Genomic DNA, 18256 nt, shown 5'->3' on the forward strand with positions numbered 1-18256 from the left:
TTTATGTCTTGCAACATCTTTTATGATAAACTATTCCAACTAATTTTTTTAAATATCTTAAACCAGCATTTTGCAACTTTTTACGTTTGCATAACACCACTATAATCATATTTAGTTTAACGTCTGTTATACATGCTGACAGGTGTTAAAAATTGACTGAAACCGATCCTATCTCTGGCCAAGTTTTCATTTAGCCCTTTTTCTCAAATCAATCCGTATCATTTCTACCCATGTTTGTTTGGCTTACATCTGCAACAGAGTATAAACCAATCCACTTTTGTTTTTGGAGAAGATAATGCCTTGGAGAATCGCCTCCTGAGAGTTGATATACACTTTTATTTTTGCCTAGAACTTGAAATAAATTTTTTTTTTTTTTTAAAGTTTAACATTTTTCCTGTTTTTTTTTATGCTACTATGTTTTTTGTTTTAATACATTTTTTTTTTTCTTTTAATTTTTAGAAATGTTATTCCAGTTAAAGGTAAGTTTTTTTTTATTTAACTAATAGAATACCCATTTCAGGACGATTACAAGCAATAAATATAGCATTAGTCACCAGTAATCAAGACCCGAAGGCCACTCGAGGATAAGGGTTACTAAATGTAATCGTTAATGGCGTAAATTTGGTAGAATTTGATTATTTATGGAGACAGCTCAACAAGAACTTGTTTACATTGGATTTAAAGGCTACCATGTTGTATTCAACTGGGAAGCAAGCCAGCAGAACAGTGTTCCACAGGTGGACAGTTCTGGGAAAAAGTTTTGACCATGGAATCTAGATTTAGGCACAGAGATAGAGAGTGGGGGAAATCGTATATAGTGGTTATAGCTAGTCGAGTGTGTTTTGTGAAAGTTTGGCAAGGTCGGGGACCATAGATTGGAGTCCAGTTGAACACTTGCCATGGAAATAATGATAAAGCAGAGACAGGCTTGCAATGTCTCTATTGTGGGAAAGAGATTGCAGGGAATAGAAACAGATATCATCTACTAGGTTTTGAAGCTGGTTTTGAACTCTATCATGGCTGGATAGAGCGTGCTGAGCAGCTCTTGTCCATATATGGCAACAGTATTCCATTTTAGTACCTGATTCTTATACAGATAGAGAACTGCACCAGCAGTGAAATACCTACTGAAGCAGCAGTAATCCAACAATTTTTCCAGCAATCTTGGCAACAGATTTGATGTGTTTCTTTTCAGATCAGGAGTGAAAGCCAGTCCCAGAAACTTCTCGACATGGAGCTTCCCCAAGATGCAAGCCATTCATTTCAATTGGGGTGGGATGGGGATCAGAGCGATTATGGTGAAAGGAGAGAAGCTTGGTTTTTCAATGCATTAAATGTTTTTTCAGACAAAGTAGAGTATAAGGACCATGGCCGGCTTCACTTAGAAAAGGTCAGATTTTGGTTGACACTGCTTTAACCTTCACCTTAGTACATTCAAGCAGATTTTCTCGACTAAAAGTGGATTTTTTTATACGTACACAACTTTAATTATTCTTTGGATTGATATTTTTATTAAAAAAATAAATAAATAAAAATAAATAACAATAATGATTTTTTTTTTTCTTAACTCACCTTTTTTTTTTTTTAAATTTAATCCTTGTTCTCTTCCAATGTTCTTCTCCCCCCCCCATATCTTCCCGATTCCAATTTCCAAAATTCAGTTGTCGAAATCACTTCTCTTTTTCTCTCTGATCGCTGTCCATGTCATCACAACCCAAAATTCCAAATTCGACTTAAATTTCATACTCATAAACAAAAGTTGGCTGCTCTTCCAATTCCACTTTTTTTTTTTCATTATCCTTTACTATCTCCTTCTCATTACATCACGCACTCATTTTCTCTTCTTACGCCCTGGTGCTACCAGATCAGGCTGTCTGAAGATATTGGCTTCCTGAGACGAGGTCCTGGATATGACCTTAAACTATATCCGATGGTGAGGCCCCAGCTTGTGGGTTTTGGGGAGTGTGGAGCCACCCTTTAATTGCCATTGCTCCCAGGTCCACTCTGATCCGGAGTGGTAGTACCTGTTAGGGTCCCAACTATGGGTTAAATAGAAACCGACTTAAAAAAAATTCAAATATATTCTATTAAAAAATTGTTCTTCAAAATCACTGGATTTGGCATTAAATAACCCAAAAGGGTTGATATGCCTTAAAACAAAAACAACCAACCAACCAATCCTGAGACGAAATGCACCTGACATTGATGTTTTTTGTTTTTCTACCTCCTTTTGCAAAACTTAATTATGTTTTGCAAAAAAAAAAAAAAAAAAAAAAAAAAAATCTTTTCCCCCTTTTCCTTCTCCCCATTTCCCCTTTCTCTTTCTATTTCCCCCACTTCCTGACTGGTTTCCTAAAATGTACCAAACATTAATACTGTAACCCTTTTCTCTCTCCCATTGCAAAACTCATTCATGTTCTGCTAGGCAGGGAACAAAAAGGATAAAATCCACTATAAAAACAACGAAACCAAACACTACAAACTATCGATTGAAGATACAAAGAGATTGAAAAATAAAAACCCTCTACAAAATAACTGGATGCAACATGAATATTATTTCCAAAATGACTGGGTTCGGCATTAAATAACCCGAAAAGGGTTGATATGTCGTAAAATAACCAAACCAAAGCAGTTAAGTGCTGACTAGCTCAAGTGAAGAAGAAAATTGTAGCAGCTGATATAATTCGCTGAGACTATGTCCTCGCCAATCCTTTGTCCATTTTTCTGTCATTTTGCATGTGACATTAGGGAAGAAAAAGGCACCATGATACAGTTTACTCTTCCTTTTTTTTTTCTTTTTTTTTTTTTACAAAGTGGTCACCACTTATCAAGGCCCGGAAGCCACTCATGGATAAGGGTTATTGTAAGTACAGTACGTTAGTGTGGATATTTTAGAGTGTCTACTTAAGGGGCGGTTCATCAGGAATTTGTTTACGTTGGACTTGAAGACATCCAAGTTGTAGTCCGGAGGGAAGCAGGGAGACGGAACAGAGTTCCACAGGCGTGCAGTTCTAAGAAAGAAGCTTTGTTCATGGAATCTACGTTTTGATTTAGGCACAGATAAAGATATTTTTCAAGGCCGAATATTTTTTGTTTTGCCCTTTTTTTCTGACTTTATTTCAAATTTATTAGTGATTTAAAAAACAAAAAAAAAATTATTTAATTACACTTGAACATTAGTTACTTTCTCATGTTGCACAATATGTTGCCTAGAATATATATTCCAAAATTGATAAAGGTTCGTTTACAAGTTTAGGAAATTATCCTGAACATAAATGTATATACATATATTCACATATCTGATTTAGAGAGAAAAAGAAAACACTTTTCGGTTTGCTTAAAAAAAAATACAATCCCAATGTTACTTTAATCAAAACTGAAATAAAATTATTAAATAGTAAAAATGCAGAGTTGTCTCTGGAGTAACAATAGAAGATTCTACTATCATGGAGATATTTAAATCTAATGTGAACAAGCACCTCACTTCACGACTCCCCACTTAGGATGCCCCTATAAACCTGTCCTCTAATTCACAGTACTCCTTTATGTTTCAGTGGCAATGTCCCTTGCTTGGAGTGAAAATAATATATTAGATATATGTAGGTTAATTTGTCTGGCAATTAGCTAAGTACTGTAACAGTTTTTCGTTAAACCTTAAAGTGTTGAGTTTTCACAGGAGCATGTGTACATTGGAATAAAATTATCCTATAAACATCATTCTATTTGTTAGTTCTCTCACGTAAAACATATATACAGCATCATTGCATTGACACACCGGTTCTCGTCAGATCACCGAAGGTAAGCAATGGTGAGCCTGGTTAGTACCAAATGGGTGACCATTTGGGAATTCTAGGCACTGTATGTTCGATGCCTCTGTTCAGTCCCGAAAGACGAAGGATAGTAGGGGTAGCTGCGTGTGTAATTGTGAAGCAAGGGTTGCGCAATCTCCAACCACACCTCTCCTGAATCGGCATTGTTTGAGTCCAGTGGCAAGGAGAAGTTCAAGACGACTGGAAACAATGCTGAGATAAGCGGAGAACACATACAGCACCTGAAAATCCCAAATGGTCACCAATTTAGTACTTACTAGGTTCAACGTTGCTTAACTTTGGTGATCTGACGGGAACCGGTGTGTCAACGTGATTATGCTGCATATGCTCTCCGCTTATCTCGGCATTTGTTTCCAGTCATCCTGTACATACACTTCACTTGTCACTGGTATTTAACAATGTCGACTCAGGAGATATGTGGTTGGAGATTGCGTATCTCTTGCCACAAAAATTTCACGTGCAGGCATCCCTTCGTGGGTATCCATAGTCTGTTAAAGATTGAAGGAGCCCCTTTTTCATGTAAAACCGGTCTATTATTTAAAAAAATTTTTTTTTAAATGTTTGATAGATTTTATAAACGTTTCTTTCAGATCTTGTTTTCCTTATGCTTTAAAGTTTATTTTTTGTTTCTATTCAAGTTTACCAACAAACAACTGGAACGCCTTTCTCGAAAAGCTGAAAAAGAACAGCATGTTCAACAGAACCGAGTAAAAAAAGTAAGAAATTTTTGCATCTTTTTTTTTAACTTTTTTTTTTACTTTTTCTTTTTTACTTTTTTTTTACTTTTTTTTTTTACTTTTTTTAAAACTTTTTCTTTGTTACTTTTTTACTTTTTCTTTTTTACTTTTTTTTTACTTTTTTTTTACTTTTTTTTAACTTTTTTTTTACTTTTTTTAAACTTTTTTAAAACTTTTTTTAAACTTTTTTTTACTTTTTTTACTTTTTTTTACTTTTACTTTTTTATTTTTTTTACTTTTTTTTACTTTTTTTTACTTTTTTATTTTTTTTTACTTTTTTTTACTTTTTTATTTTTTTACTTTTTTTACTTTTTTTACTTTTTTTTACTTTTTTTTACTTTTTTTACTTTTTTTTTACTTTTTTACTTTTTTTTACTTTTTTACTTGTTTTTACTTTTTTACTTTTTTTTACTTTTTTTACTTTTAACTTTTTTTTACTTTTTTTTACTTTTTTTTAATTTTTTTACTTTTTTTTACTTTTTTTACTTTTTACTTTTTTTACTTTTTACTTTTTTTTCCTTTTTTTCTTTTTTTACTTTTTTTACTTTTTTTTACTTTTTTTACTTTTTTAAAATTTTTTTTACTTTTTTTCCTTTTTTTCTTTTTTTACTTTTTTTACTTTTTTTTTTACTTTTTTTTATTTTTTTTTACTTTTTTTTACTTTTTTTTTACTTTTTTATTTTTTTTACTTTTTATTTTTTTTTACTTTTTTTTACTTTTTTTATTTTTTTTTATTTTTTTTTACTTTTTTACTTTTTTACTTTTTTTACTTTTTTTTACTTTTTTTTACTTTTTTTACTTTTTTTACTTTTTTTTACTTTTTTTACTTTTTTATTTTTTTATTTTTTTTACTTTTTTTATTTTTTTATTTTTTTTTACTTTTTTTATTTTTTTTACCTTTTTACTTTTTTTTACTTTTTTACTTTTTTAAAACTTTTTAAAACTTTTTTTACTTTTTTAAATTTTTTACTTTTTTTACTTTTTTTTACTTTTACTTTTACTTTTTTTTACTTTTTTTTTACATTGTCTTTTACTTTTTTGTTTTTTTACAATAATTTAGTATAGATTGTTATTAATATCAAAATGCTCAATTATTATTAATGGCATTCGCTTTTTTTTTTTTACTCATACTTTCACAACTATTTTTGGGACAAACGTTTTCGTTTTCAGACCTAAATAAACTATGGAAAGAAAAAAACATGATGGCAGTGTGTGCCTCCAAAATGTGTCACAGATTCGTGCAATGCGTGAAGCAAAACAGAAAAGGATGCCAGATGCATGAATCATCAAGTGTATTTCATTTCTAGCCGAGTTAGTCCAGACGAGAAATGCAAAGAAAGTGAATTGACGTATTGGCCATCTCCATATAAACCCAAACTTACAGCAATTTTGGATGCAGACTTAGATTCCGACAGCTAAGGTAAAAGCGGCTTCACTAGACATTACTTTGCACTCGACTTGCTTCTCCTGAAACTTACCATTGCCAGGCAAGAACTTAGCTGGATTCTTAGCAATGTCATCTCTGATAAAAATTGGTTGGAATAGCTTAAGTCATGGTGAAGGATGCTATTTGCTTGGTTATTTTTTACGAGTTGTATCAAGGTAAAAAAATCCATTTTATTTTCTTAGATACTCATTTATGTCCAGCAACTAATTTAACATAGCGCAGAAGAAAATGCATGAAAAGTAGGGAAAAATAAAGGCTTCAAAAAGGAGATTATGTTAGAGATGTGGATAGCGTTCAAGATTATGCTTAAAATAATAAGAAAATGTTGTAAAACAAAAAAAAAAACAGTGAATTGAAGTTTTTTTCTATTCTTTGTCTACTTTGTGACTGAGGCTACAATGTGTTGGTTCCCGGACAACGTTACACCAACCCATAGCAGAACATTGTTTAATGCCTCTCTGTCTTATGTGTGAGAGATACGCAAGGCATACATAGAGGTCAAGGATTTACATAAATAAAACAGCATATATAAATTATTACTAACGAAAGATTTTTGTAAGTTGGAAATTTTTGAATTGTCAACAGTCAAATATTTTATTTATTAATTACACAACCTTAGTTTTGAGAATACCAAAAACGTTTGCTTCTTACAGTTTTTGACTGTTATAGATTTAGTCATCTATAATATAAATCTCACCTGTCTGTTTAAATGTATGTATGTATGTATGTATGTATGTATGTTTGTTTGTTTGTATATCTACCTAAAACTTTCAACAGAGGCGACAGATTTTCACGAGATCAGTATTTTGAGGCTCGACCCTTTGAACGACAAATATCGAAATATTGGTTAAAAGCACTAATTCCTGCACCCTCAACTGGGCAATTTTCTACAGGAAGGGGTATCTTTTCTCCACCGATATTTTCGAAAGTCATCTTCTCTTTTTGATTGACTAGCCTTTATTTAAAAATTTGTTACTTCCGGTTTGGTGATGGGTGCAACAGCAAAGACGTCACATTTTTTTTTTTTCACATTCTTTTTCTCCTTCGCGGTACGAGTTCAAGCCTGCCTGCTGACTACAATCTTTTTTTTTTTTTTTTTTTTTTTTTCTCAACACACACCTCCAAACACCCGGGCAACGCTGGGCACCAAGTATTATATATAAAAGGCGATATGGCTGTCTGTCTCCATATTTTCAAACTCTATCTCCTCTGAAACTAAAAGTCGCAGGGGCCTCAAATGATTGGATTTTTTTATGGACTGTTCTTTTATGGGTCTTTAGCCAGTTAAAATAATTTTTAAGGGGTCAAAAGGGGTCAAAATTGAAAAAATCGTTATTCATTTTGTACATTCGTCTTAGTTTATTTTTAATCAGTTTATATATGTGTCATGTTGGTACAGTGGTAACATCACCAACTTTGAATGTTATAGCTTTGCTTCCGGTTTCAATTCTAGCTGATTGCACCCAATTACCTTTTTTTTTTACCTTTGAATTTTTTTTTTTCTTTTACAAGGTGGTCACCACTTATCAAGGCCCGGAAGCCACTCTGGGATAAGGGTTATTGCATGTACAGTAGATTAGTGTTGAGATTTGATAAAGTGTCTTACTTAAGGGGGCGGTTCATCAGAAATTTGTTTACATTGGACTTGAAGACATCCAGGTTGTAGTCAGGTGGGAAACAGGCAGATGGAACAGAGTTCCACAGGCGTGCACTTCTAAGAAAGAAGTTCATGGAATCTACGTTTTGGTTTTGGCACAAATAAAGAGTGGGGAAAATTTTGACAGTGGTTTCAGATAAACGGGTGCTCCTCATGAAAGATTGGTAAGGTGGGATCAGAGATTGGAGCTCAGACGAGCACTTGCTATGGAAGTAATGATAAAACAAAGACAGGCTCGCAACGTCTCTCCTGTGGGAGAGGTTGCAGGGAAGAGAAAAGGGCATCCCCCACTAAGTCACAAAGCCTATTTTGTACTCTGTCAAGACAGGATAGGCTATTTTTAGCATCTCCTGCCCAAATGTGGCAACAGTACTCCATCCTTGGACGTACTTGGTTTTTATATAGATAGAAAATTGCATCAGCAGTGAGATATCTTCTGGAGCGGTAGAAGGATCCTACCATTTTTCCAGCGACCTTGGCAATAGACTTAATGTACGTGTTCCATTTCAGGTCAGGAGTAAAGGTCAAGCCCAGAAGCTTATCAAACCATGGAGCCTCCCCAAGACGAGAGCCATCCATTTCAATTTATGCCAGATGGGGATCAGTGTTGATGATGTAAAGATAGGAGCTTGGTTTTAGATGCATTAACAGTAACCAGCCACCTCTTCCCCCCCCCCCTGTACCACGCGCTCAAGATCAGAGGAGAGAGAATCAGAGAGAACTTTGTCATTCACGGCCTTTGATGTGTTGCCATAGATGGTCGTGTCATCAGCATAAATGTCAACGAATGATTTAAGTATGTGTTTTGGCAGATCATTGATGTAGATCAGGAAGAGAGTTGGGCCCAGGATTGACCCATGAGTGACTCCAGCATTAATACTGAGGGCCTCTGATTTCTGCCCATCAACCACTTTGGGGTATAGACCTTGTCACAATTCATAGCAGATCACGTGAACAGAGGTATACAAAACTTGCTGACTGGGATTACATTAAACAGTGTTCAATTGCAGGGAAGACAATTCCGATTTTTGGTAATGGTGATGTGTACTCTTTTGAAGATGCCAATGCATCAAGGCCCGGAAGCCACTCAGGGATAAGGGTTATTGCGTGTACAGTACGTTAGTGTTGATGACTCTATAATAATATATATACTAATCTGGACAAATTAAAGTATCATATTTAAGCGTATTTTATAACCGCTAGTATAACATATAAACGGTTATATGTCTGTCCATTGGTCTGTCTGTCTCTATATTTTCAAACTATCTCCTCCGAAATTAAGTTGCAGAGCGGCGCTAGGGGCTTCAAAGGATTGGATGTTTTACGGACCGTTCTTTTATGGGTCTTTAGCCGGTTAAAATAATTCTTAAGGGGTCAAAAATTTGTCAAAATTTAAAAAATCGTTATACATTTTGTACATTCATCTTAGTTTATTTTTAATTTTTAATCAGTTCGTCACATTGGTACAATGGTAATGTCACCAGCTTTGAATGCTAGAGTTTTGCTTTCGATTCTAGCTGATAGCATCCAAATACTTTTTTTTTTTTTTACTTTTGAAATCACGACTCTATCATAATATATATGAAATCTGAACAAATTAAATATACCATATTTAAGCATATTTTACGACCAGGCAAAGCTGGGCATCTCCCCACCTCTTCTGCACCCCGCTAGTCTATAATATAAAAGCGAAAATATGTGTGCAAATTTTTTGTATGTCTGTCAAAAGCTTTGGGGGGCGGGGTACTAATTCTTACAATTTTTTATATACTCCCTAGATTATAATATCTCCGAGTTACAAAAGGAGGTTGTGTCTATCTTTTATTTGAGTGATTTGTACACTATTTTTGCGCTATTTCTTGGTCTCCGCGTGTTTCTTTGGTTTATTCGTATAAAAGTGAAACTGATTTGAAAAAAAAAATCGAGTCGCTGGCCTTCATGATCAGCAGGTGTTGAAGGCAATCGGCTTTGATTACTGGGGGGGAATACCCTTCATATCAGACAATTGCTATTCATTAAAACACTGCGAGGGCTCCCCCTATTAGGGAGCTGATTTTCCCCATGATGGCAGAAAGAACTGGGTGATTTCATTTCTCCTGCGTGAACTCATTCACTTTAGCTTTCTGTAAGTCAACTTTTTAATCGTTAAATTAGAAGGCTTTTCACTTCCTTTGTCGTCGTGGCCGAGCGGCAAGTTGTCAGGTTTTTTATCACTTTCTTTTCCACCTTCACGTCAAGACTTCAGGTTCAAGCCTATCTACCTACCAAAACTTTTTTTTTTATATACCTCCAAACTTTTGGGCAATGCCGGGTACCCCCGCTAGTATTATATAAAGGATGAAATAGAGATGAACCGACTTGGATGAACTTAGCTGAACCGGCTTGGATGAATTGGTTTTGGTGAATTGACTTTAAATAGATTCCTCAGTTTGAACAAATTTATATAGGATAAACACAACCTTAGTTTTTGCCTTTCAAAACTTATTAAAGATGTATGTTTATCAGTGACAATCGATTACAATTTGATATTCGTCGGTAATAATTAAACATCAATGTTGTTGTTATTACCAGTGTGCTGCAACCCATTCTCCACATGAAGAAGTGAATTTGAAATATCTGGCACATCTACTAAAATTAAAGGAGCTGATCTGAAAGCTATTTTGCTATATATTATGGAGAGCACGAATCGAGTCACATTTGCTACCCTCATCCTTTCATGTCCAAATCTTAAAATCCCTGTTTTCATCAACTATAAGTTGTATTTACCTAGTGTTGCTTGTGAGTAAAAGAAAGAAAAGGCGATTATAGTCAGCTAAAGTACTTCCTAACTGCCAGTGTGGCTGCTACCGGAAGCGTTGGCAAAACAAATCCTTTGCTTTTTTTCTCTCACGCCGAAATCTACCCTGTGCATTTATTCTTTTTTATTGCATTTTTCTAATAGTTTTTTTTATTTTTTATTTAATAATCATTAAAAATTCTCTTGGTCCTATTTTATTTAAGAATTATTGAAATTAGTTTGCCCCTCCCCCCAACCCCAAGAGAACACTTTTTCAAATCTTTTAAAACTATTTTGGGAATATCATGTATTGGATAGGTTTTTTTATGATGTTTGAAATTTTGTTATTTTGATTTCATTAATTTTATTTTCATACTTTCGTAAACGTATATTTATTATATAAATTCAAATAAAAAAAAAAATTTATTTTTAAAATTAAAAAAACTTATTTTTATAATTTCATAAACATTCCTTATAAAATTTAAAATAAAATAAAAACTTATTTTATATATTTTATATGCGTGCTCACCTCATGACGGTCCGGACAGAAAGAGGTCTGTCTAGAAACGGAATTCTGGGAATGCATTTCTTTGTACCTCTACGCTTATGACCAAATCACCACTCGGCCATGTTGTAGAGTGTGTTAGCAACCGTGGCACTGAGATATAGTACCACAGTTGCAGAATATTTCATTTTAGCTTCCAAATAATGTTTAGCCATCAGAAAAGACTATGCACTGTTTCTGGACCTGCTTCTTGACGGCTTTCCGCATATCACCCCTTTATCCCATGATCCCATATGCCCCATTATCTAAATCACATTGAAATAAAAGAAACAATTCAATGTAATCAAAACTGGATGTCTACTGCTTTAGTGTCTCTCCTGTCATCAAACGGCTTAGCGTCTTGCGTGCCATTTAATGCCTGAGTATCTTATATGTTCATTGCATTAAGATATGCTCTTATCAAAAAAAAAAAAGAAGAAAAACATTTTTTGCAGAGATAACTATATTAATTAATCAACGAATAAAACAAACAACTCAGGTTGTGTATGAACACTTGATATTATATCACCATATATATAAATATATAATAGCAAGTGTCCATGCACAACCTGAGTTGTTTGTTTTATTTGTTGATTTTAAATATCAAGGAAAGATTTAAAGAAAATTTGGGGGAATATATTTAATGTAGAGTGCATTTTTGGAGGAGGGGGCGGGGCTTTCCTTTTATTTTTCTCAATCCTTTTTTTTTTCTCAATCCTTTTTTTTTCTCAATCCTTTTTTTTTTCTCAATCCTTTTTTTTTCTCAATCCTTTTTTTTTCTCAATCCTTTTTTTTCTCAATCCTTTTTTTTTCTCAATCCTTTTTTTTTCTCAATCCTTTTTTTTTCTCAATCCTTTTTTTTCTCAATCCTTTTTTTTTCTCAATCCTTTTTTTTTCTCAATCCTTTTTTTTTCTCAATCCTTTTTTTTTCTCAATCCTTTTTTTTTCTCAATCCTTTTTTTTTCTCAATCCTTTTTTTTTCTCAATCCTTTTTTTTTCTCAATCCTTTTTTTTTTCTCAATCCTTTTTTTTTCTCAATCCTTTTTTTTCTCAATCCTTTTTTTTTCTCAATCCTTTTTTTTCTCAATCCTTTTTTTTTCTCAATCCTTTTTTTTTCTCAATCCTTTTTTTTTCTCAATCCTTTTTTTTTCTCAATCCTTTTTTTTTTCTCAATCCTTTTTTTTTCTCAATCCTTTTTTTTCTCAATCCTTTTTTTTTCTCAATCCTTTTTTTTCTCAATCCTTTTTTTTTCTCAATCCTTTTTTTTTCTCAATCCTTTTTTTTTCTCAATCCTTTTTTTTTCTCAATCCTTTTTTTTTCTCAATCCTTTTTTTTTTCTCAATCCTTTTTTTTTCTCAATCCTTTTTTTTCTCAATCCTTTTTTTTTCTCAATCCTTTTTTTTTCTCAATCCTTTTTTTTTCTCAATCCTTTTTTTTTCTCAATCCTTTTTTTTTCTCAATCCTTTTTTTTCTCAATCCTTTTTTTTTCTCAATCCTTTTTTTTTCTCAATCCTTTTTTTTTCTCAATCCTTTTTTTTTCTCAATCCTTTTTTTTCTCAATCCTTTTTTTTTCTCAATCCTTCTTTTTTCTCAATCCTTTTTTTTTCTCAATCCTTTTTTTTTCTCAATCCTTTTTTTTCTCAATCCTTTTTTTTCTCAATCCTTTTTTTTTCTCAATCCTTTTTTTTTCTCAATCCTTTTTTTTTCTCAATCCTTTTTTTTTCTCAATCCTTTTTTTTTTCTCAATCCTTTTTTTTTCTCAATCCTTTTTTTTTCTCAATCCTTTTTTTTTCTCAATCCTTTTTTTTCTCAATCCTTTTTTTTTCTCAATCCTTTTTTTTTCTCAATCCTTTTTTTTTTTCTCAATCCTTTTTTTTTCTCAATCCTTTTTTTTTCTCAATCCTTTTTTTTCTCAATCCTTTTTTTTTCTCAATCCTTCTTTTTTCTCAATCCTTTTTTTTCTCAATCCTTTTTTTTTCTCAATCCTTTTTTTTTCTCAATCCTTTTTTTTCTCAATCCTTTTTTTTTCTCAATCCTTTTTTTTTCTCAATCCTTTTTTTTTCTCAATCCTTTTTTTTTTCTCAATCCTTTTTTTTTCTCAATCCTTTTTTTTTCTCAATCCTTTTTTTTTTCTCAATCCTTTTTTTTTCTCAATCCTTTTTTTTTCTCAATCCTTTTTTTTTCTCAATCCTTTTTTTTTTCTCAATCCTTTTTTTTTTCTCAATCCTTTTTTTTTCTCAATCCTTTTTTTTTCTCAATCCTTTTTTTTCTCAATCCTTTTTTTTTTCTCAATCCTTTTTTTTTTCTCAATCCTTTTTTTTTCTCAATCCTTTTTTTTTCTCAATCCTTTTTTTTTTCTCAATCCTTCTTTTTTCTCAATCCTTTTTTTTCTCAATCCTTTTTTTTTCTCAATCCTTTTTTTTTCTCAATCCTTTTTTTTCTCAATCCTTTTTTTTCTCAATCCTTTTTTTTTTCTATCCTTCTTTTTTTCTCAATCCTTTTTTTTTTCTCAATCCTTTTTTTTTTCTCAATCCTTTTTTTTTTCTCAATCCTTTTTTTTTTCTCAATCCTTTTTTTTTTCTCAATCCTTTTTTTTTTCTCAATCCTTTTTTTTTCTCAATCCTTTTTTTTTCTCAATCCTTTTTTTTTTCTCAATCCTTTTTTTTTTTCTCAATCCTTTTTTTTTCTCAATCCTTTTGTTTTTCTCAATCTTTTTTTTCTCAATCCTTTTTTTTTCTTAATCCTTTTTTTTTTATCAAATCTTTTTTTTCTTCTTCTTCTTGGCAGTCAACTGGAGTTTGTTGACTTCCAGGGTTCATATTCCACTTATACTTCGGTCCAATTTAAGCAATATATATATATATATATATATATATATATATATATATATATATATATATGCAGCATAATTGTGTTGACACACCGGTTCTCATCAGATTACCAAAGATAAACAACATTGAGCCTGGTTAGTACCAGATGAGTGACTATTTGGGAATTCTAGGTGCTGTATGTGCTCTCCGCTTATTCCAGCTTTTTTTTCCAGTCATCCTGCACAGTTACTTCACTTGCCACTGGTATTCAACAATGTCGATCTAGGAGAGATGTGGTTGGAGATTGCGCATCTCCTACCACAAAAATTTCATGTGCAGACACCCCTTCATGGGTGGGTATCCATAGTCTGTCAAAGACTGAAGGAGCCCGTTTAATATATATATATATATATATATATATATATATATATATATATATATATATATATATATATATACACAGGGTGGGCCAAAATAAGGGTCCTATTTTTAAAAATTCATAAATTCATGTAAGTTTTAAGAAGTGTTTTTCGGCCAAAATTTGTTTTGTTTATTTCAAAAAAATCTCGGAAGGGTCAGTCTACACACACATAAAGTTTGGTGACTTTAACTTTTATTTTGTGGAATTTAAAGATAGGACCCTTATTTTGGCTCACCCTGTATATATAACAAATAAATGACAAAAGTCTATATTCCAAATTTCATGATGTTGACCATCCTACATCATGAAATTTGGAATATAGACTTTTGTCATTTATTTGTTATATGCTCTGTAATTATATTGAGCTTCATAAATTACGGATTGGTATAAATAAAAGGTGAAATATAATTGGAAAAAAAAACATATTTCCACACACACACACACAGCACACGCATATATAAAGTTTTCTTAGCTAGAATAAGTATTTTCAGAAAAAAATTAATGCAAAATCAAATATATTTGTGACAATAATATAGTAAAGGAAAAAGCAAAGAATTTAAGCTAGTCCAAATCAAGCATCAATACCCCAAATAAATTGCTATCTGAGCCTGACTTTGAAAATCTGACCAGATAACTTTTATATGTAAGATTTTCTTAGATTCATAAAAATTCTCTTTTACAATTGTTTAATTGACACCACATCTCAACCAATGAAATTTCACCGTTTGTCACCCCATCCAAATGTCAGCAGATGACGAGCCAAGACTTATCACATTTTTATCAACTCTAATCTCGTTCTTTATTTGTACTAACTAAATTCTATGCAATCATTCCATGCCATCACAGATTGCTACATTGTTTCACCTTGCACTCTCTAAGTGCTTTTGTACTATTGAGTTGGTTTTTTTTTTTACAAATGTTTTCACAATTTTGACAGGCAATCCAACAGAAAAATATCGAGGTAGCCAAAGTGTATGCAGAGAATGCCATCCGAAAGAAAAACGAATCTTTGAACTATTTGCGTATGGCAGCTCGAATTGATGCCGTGTCCAGTAAGGTCCAAACAGCGCTGACGATGAAACAGGTAAGAGTCAGTTCTTAATGGGAAGAAATTCTGGAAATTATTTATTTCAATTACGAACTAAATTGCTGCCGGTCTTACTAGATCAGGCCGTCTGAAAATACCAGCATCCTGACCGAAAATGCACCAAACATTGATGTTATTTTGTTTTTTTCCTTTTCAAAACTCAATCATGTTCTGCAAAGCCAAAAACCACAATTCTCCTCTACGAACAACAAAACCAAACACTAGGAATAAACATTTGAAGATATAAAGAACTTATAAAAACTTATGCCCAAATGATTGAGCCTGAAAAGGATTAAATAACTAAAAAAGGATTGATATGCCGTGAAGCAAAACAATCAAACCAAACATAATGAATAAATATTTGAAACTATAACCAACTTGAAGCATTAAAAACGTTTTGCAAAATTACTGAATTCTACATTAAATCACCTTAAAAGGGTTGATATATCGTAAAAGAACCAAACCATCATTTTTAATATTTCTATGAAAACAAACCCTTTTAGAACTATTTTGAAACATCTGTTATTCTAATTTATAAAGCTTCCTATGTCTGTCTGTCTGTCTCCATATTTTCAAACTTTATCTTTTCAGAAACTAAAAGTCATAGAGCGGCGCTAGGGAGCCTCAAATGATTGAATTTTTTATGGAACATTCTTTTATGGGTCTTTAACTGGTTAATCATTATACATTTTGTACATTCATCTTAGTTTATTTTTAATCAGTTCATATGCTTAGCACGGTCCTGGATATGACCTTAAACTATATCCGGTGGTGAGGGCTCCAGCTTGCGGGCTTTGGGAAGTGTAGAGCCACCCTTTAATTGCCATTGCTCCCAGGTCCACTCTGACCCGGACTGGTAGTACCTGTTAGGGTCCCAACTATGGGTTAAATAGAAAACGACTTAAAAAAACAAATATACTCTATTCAAAAATTGTTCTTCAAAATCACTGGATTCGGCATTAAATAACCTGAAAAGGGTTGATATGCCGTAAAACAAAAACAACCAACCAACCATATGCTTATCACATTTGGTACAGTGGTAACATAACCAGCTTTGAATGCTACAATTTTGCTTCTGGTTTCGATTCTAGCTGATGGCACCCAAATACATTTTTTTTTACTTTTGAAATCACAACTATAATAATAACATATATGAAATCTGGACAAATTAAAATATATTTAAGCATATTTTACAACCGGGCAAAACCGAGTGCACCTCTGCTGGTTTTCAAATAGTTTCAACTTGATAATTCATAATTCTTGTTAAATTATTGCATGCATTATATATATGTTTGTATTTGTGCTTATAATTTATGTTGATCACTGCGTTGTGTTACTGAATATTAGTCTTTTTGTGACTAAATTGGAAACTTAGCAGCGATTCAAAACTATACTGGTAATAGTCAGCTAACATACTTCCTAACTTCCAGTGTATCTGCTACCGGAAGCGGTGACAAGACAAATCAGTTCCATCACTTTTTTCTCTCACGCCTATATCTCCCCTGTGCATGTACTTTTTTTTTTATTACGTTTTTCCAATCATTCTTTTTTGTTTAATAATCAGCTGGAAATATCTTAATTATTAAATTATTTCTCTCTGATAGGTTCATAAGAGTTTTGGTTGATGGGCAGAAATCAGAAGCTCATAGTATTAATGCTGGGAGTCCCTCGGGGGTCCATCCTGCACCCTACCCTCTTCCTAATCTATATCAATGATCTCCCAAATCACATCCTTAGATCATTCGTAGACATTTATGCTGACGACACTCCCATCTATGGTAGTACATCAAAAACTGTAAATGATCAAGTTCTCTCTGATTCACTCTCCTCTAATCTTGAGCATGTGGTACAATGGGGAAAGAGGTGACTGGTTACTTTTAATGCATCTAAAACCAAGCTTTTGTTTTTACATCATCACGTTGATCCTCATCTGGCATCAATTGAAATTAATGGCTCTCATCTTAAGGAGGCTCCATGTTTTGCCAAGCTCCTGGGCTTGACCATTGCTCCTGATCTGAAATGGAACACGTACATCAAATCTGTAGCCAAGGTTGCTTGGAAAATGGTGGGATCCTTCTATTGATCCAGTAGATATCTCACTGCTGATGCAATCCTTTACCTTTATAAGAGCCAGGTATGTCCAAGGATGGAGTACTGTTGCCACATCTGGGCAGGAGCTACTAGAAAGACTTATCCTGCCTTGACAAAGTTCAAAATAGATTTCGTTAGCCTAGTGGGGATGCCTTTTCTCTTACCTGCAACCTCCTTCTCACAGAAGAGACAGATGAAAACCAATTAAAAAGTTTTTCACATGTCTGAATACCCTATATACCAAATTTCAAGTCTGTGGATAAAATATTCGTTGAGTGTATAGGTTGAGAAGTGAAAAGAATTTTGCAGTTGGCAACAGAGCACAGAACAAGTAAATTATTTTATTTTTTTTTACGGAAAAACAAATGAAAATGATAGACAAAGTGATGTTTTAGTTTTGGTGAAGCCTTATAAAGCGATGAGGTCTCGATAAAAATACTGGTTCTCTATCACGTAACTGAGCCAGGGAGGGCAATTAAACTAAAAAAAAATTTGGTTATAGCCAGTTAACTTACTTCCTAACTTTTGGTGTGGCTGCTACTGGAAACGGTGACAAGACGAATCATTTCCTTCACTTTTATTGTTCTTCAGTATATCTATTGCAAAGTGATTTATTGAAATCTGTATATATAAAAGCGAAAATGTGTGTGTGTATGTTCGCTTTTTGTGTATGTCCGCAAAAGGATTTTTTTTCGGTGTCTTCTCGAGGCCGTCGCTTATTTTTAAAACGTTTTATATCACGTTGAAATCATAATATCTACGAGTTACAAACGGAGGTCGCCCGTCTATTTAATTTGCCCAACTTTGAAACGTTAAATATTCAACATTTTGGGATCACCGCATATTGCTTTCGTTT

The 18256-nt window shown here is 32.7% G+C and overlaps 1 protein-coding gene and 1 pseudogene across 1 annotated transcript in view; both read left to right on the forward strand.

Moving 5' to 3' along the window:
- The window catches only part of LOC145297762 (charged multivesicular body protein 1a-like), a 33969-nt gene that overhangs the window by 4870 nt on the left and 10843 nt on the right, over window positions 1-18256 (forward strand). The window contains exons 2-4 of the mRNA XM_080144005.1: window positions 460-479; window positions 4469-4546; window positions 15160-15306. Coding sequence (XP_080000131.1) covers window positions 460-479; window positions 4469-4546; window positions 15160-15306 — 245 coding nt within the window. The remainder of the gene's footprint in view (window positions 1-459; window positions 480-4468; window positions 4547-15159; window positions 15307-18256) is intronic.
- On the forward strand, window positions 3749-3865 carry LOC145301529 (5S ribosomal RNA; annotated as a pseudogene).

This window comes from Euprymna scolopes, chromosome 18 (genome assembly GCF_053919585.1).
Source record: "Euprymna scolopes isolate OS-2025 chromosome 18, ASM5391958v1, whole genome shotgun sequence".
In the NCBI taxonomy this organism is placed as follows: domain Eukaryota; kingdom Metazoa; phylum Mollusca; class Cephalopoda; order Sepiida; family Sepiolidae; genus Euprymna; species Euprymna scolopes.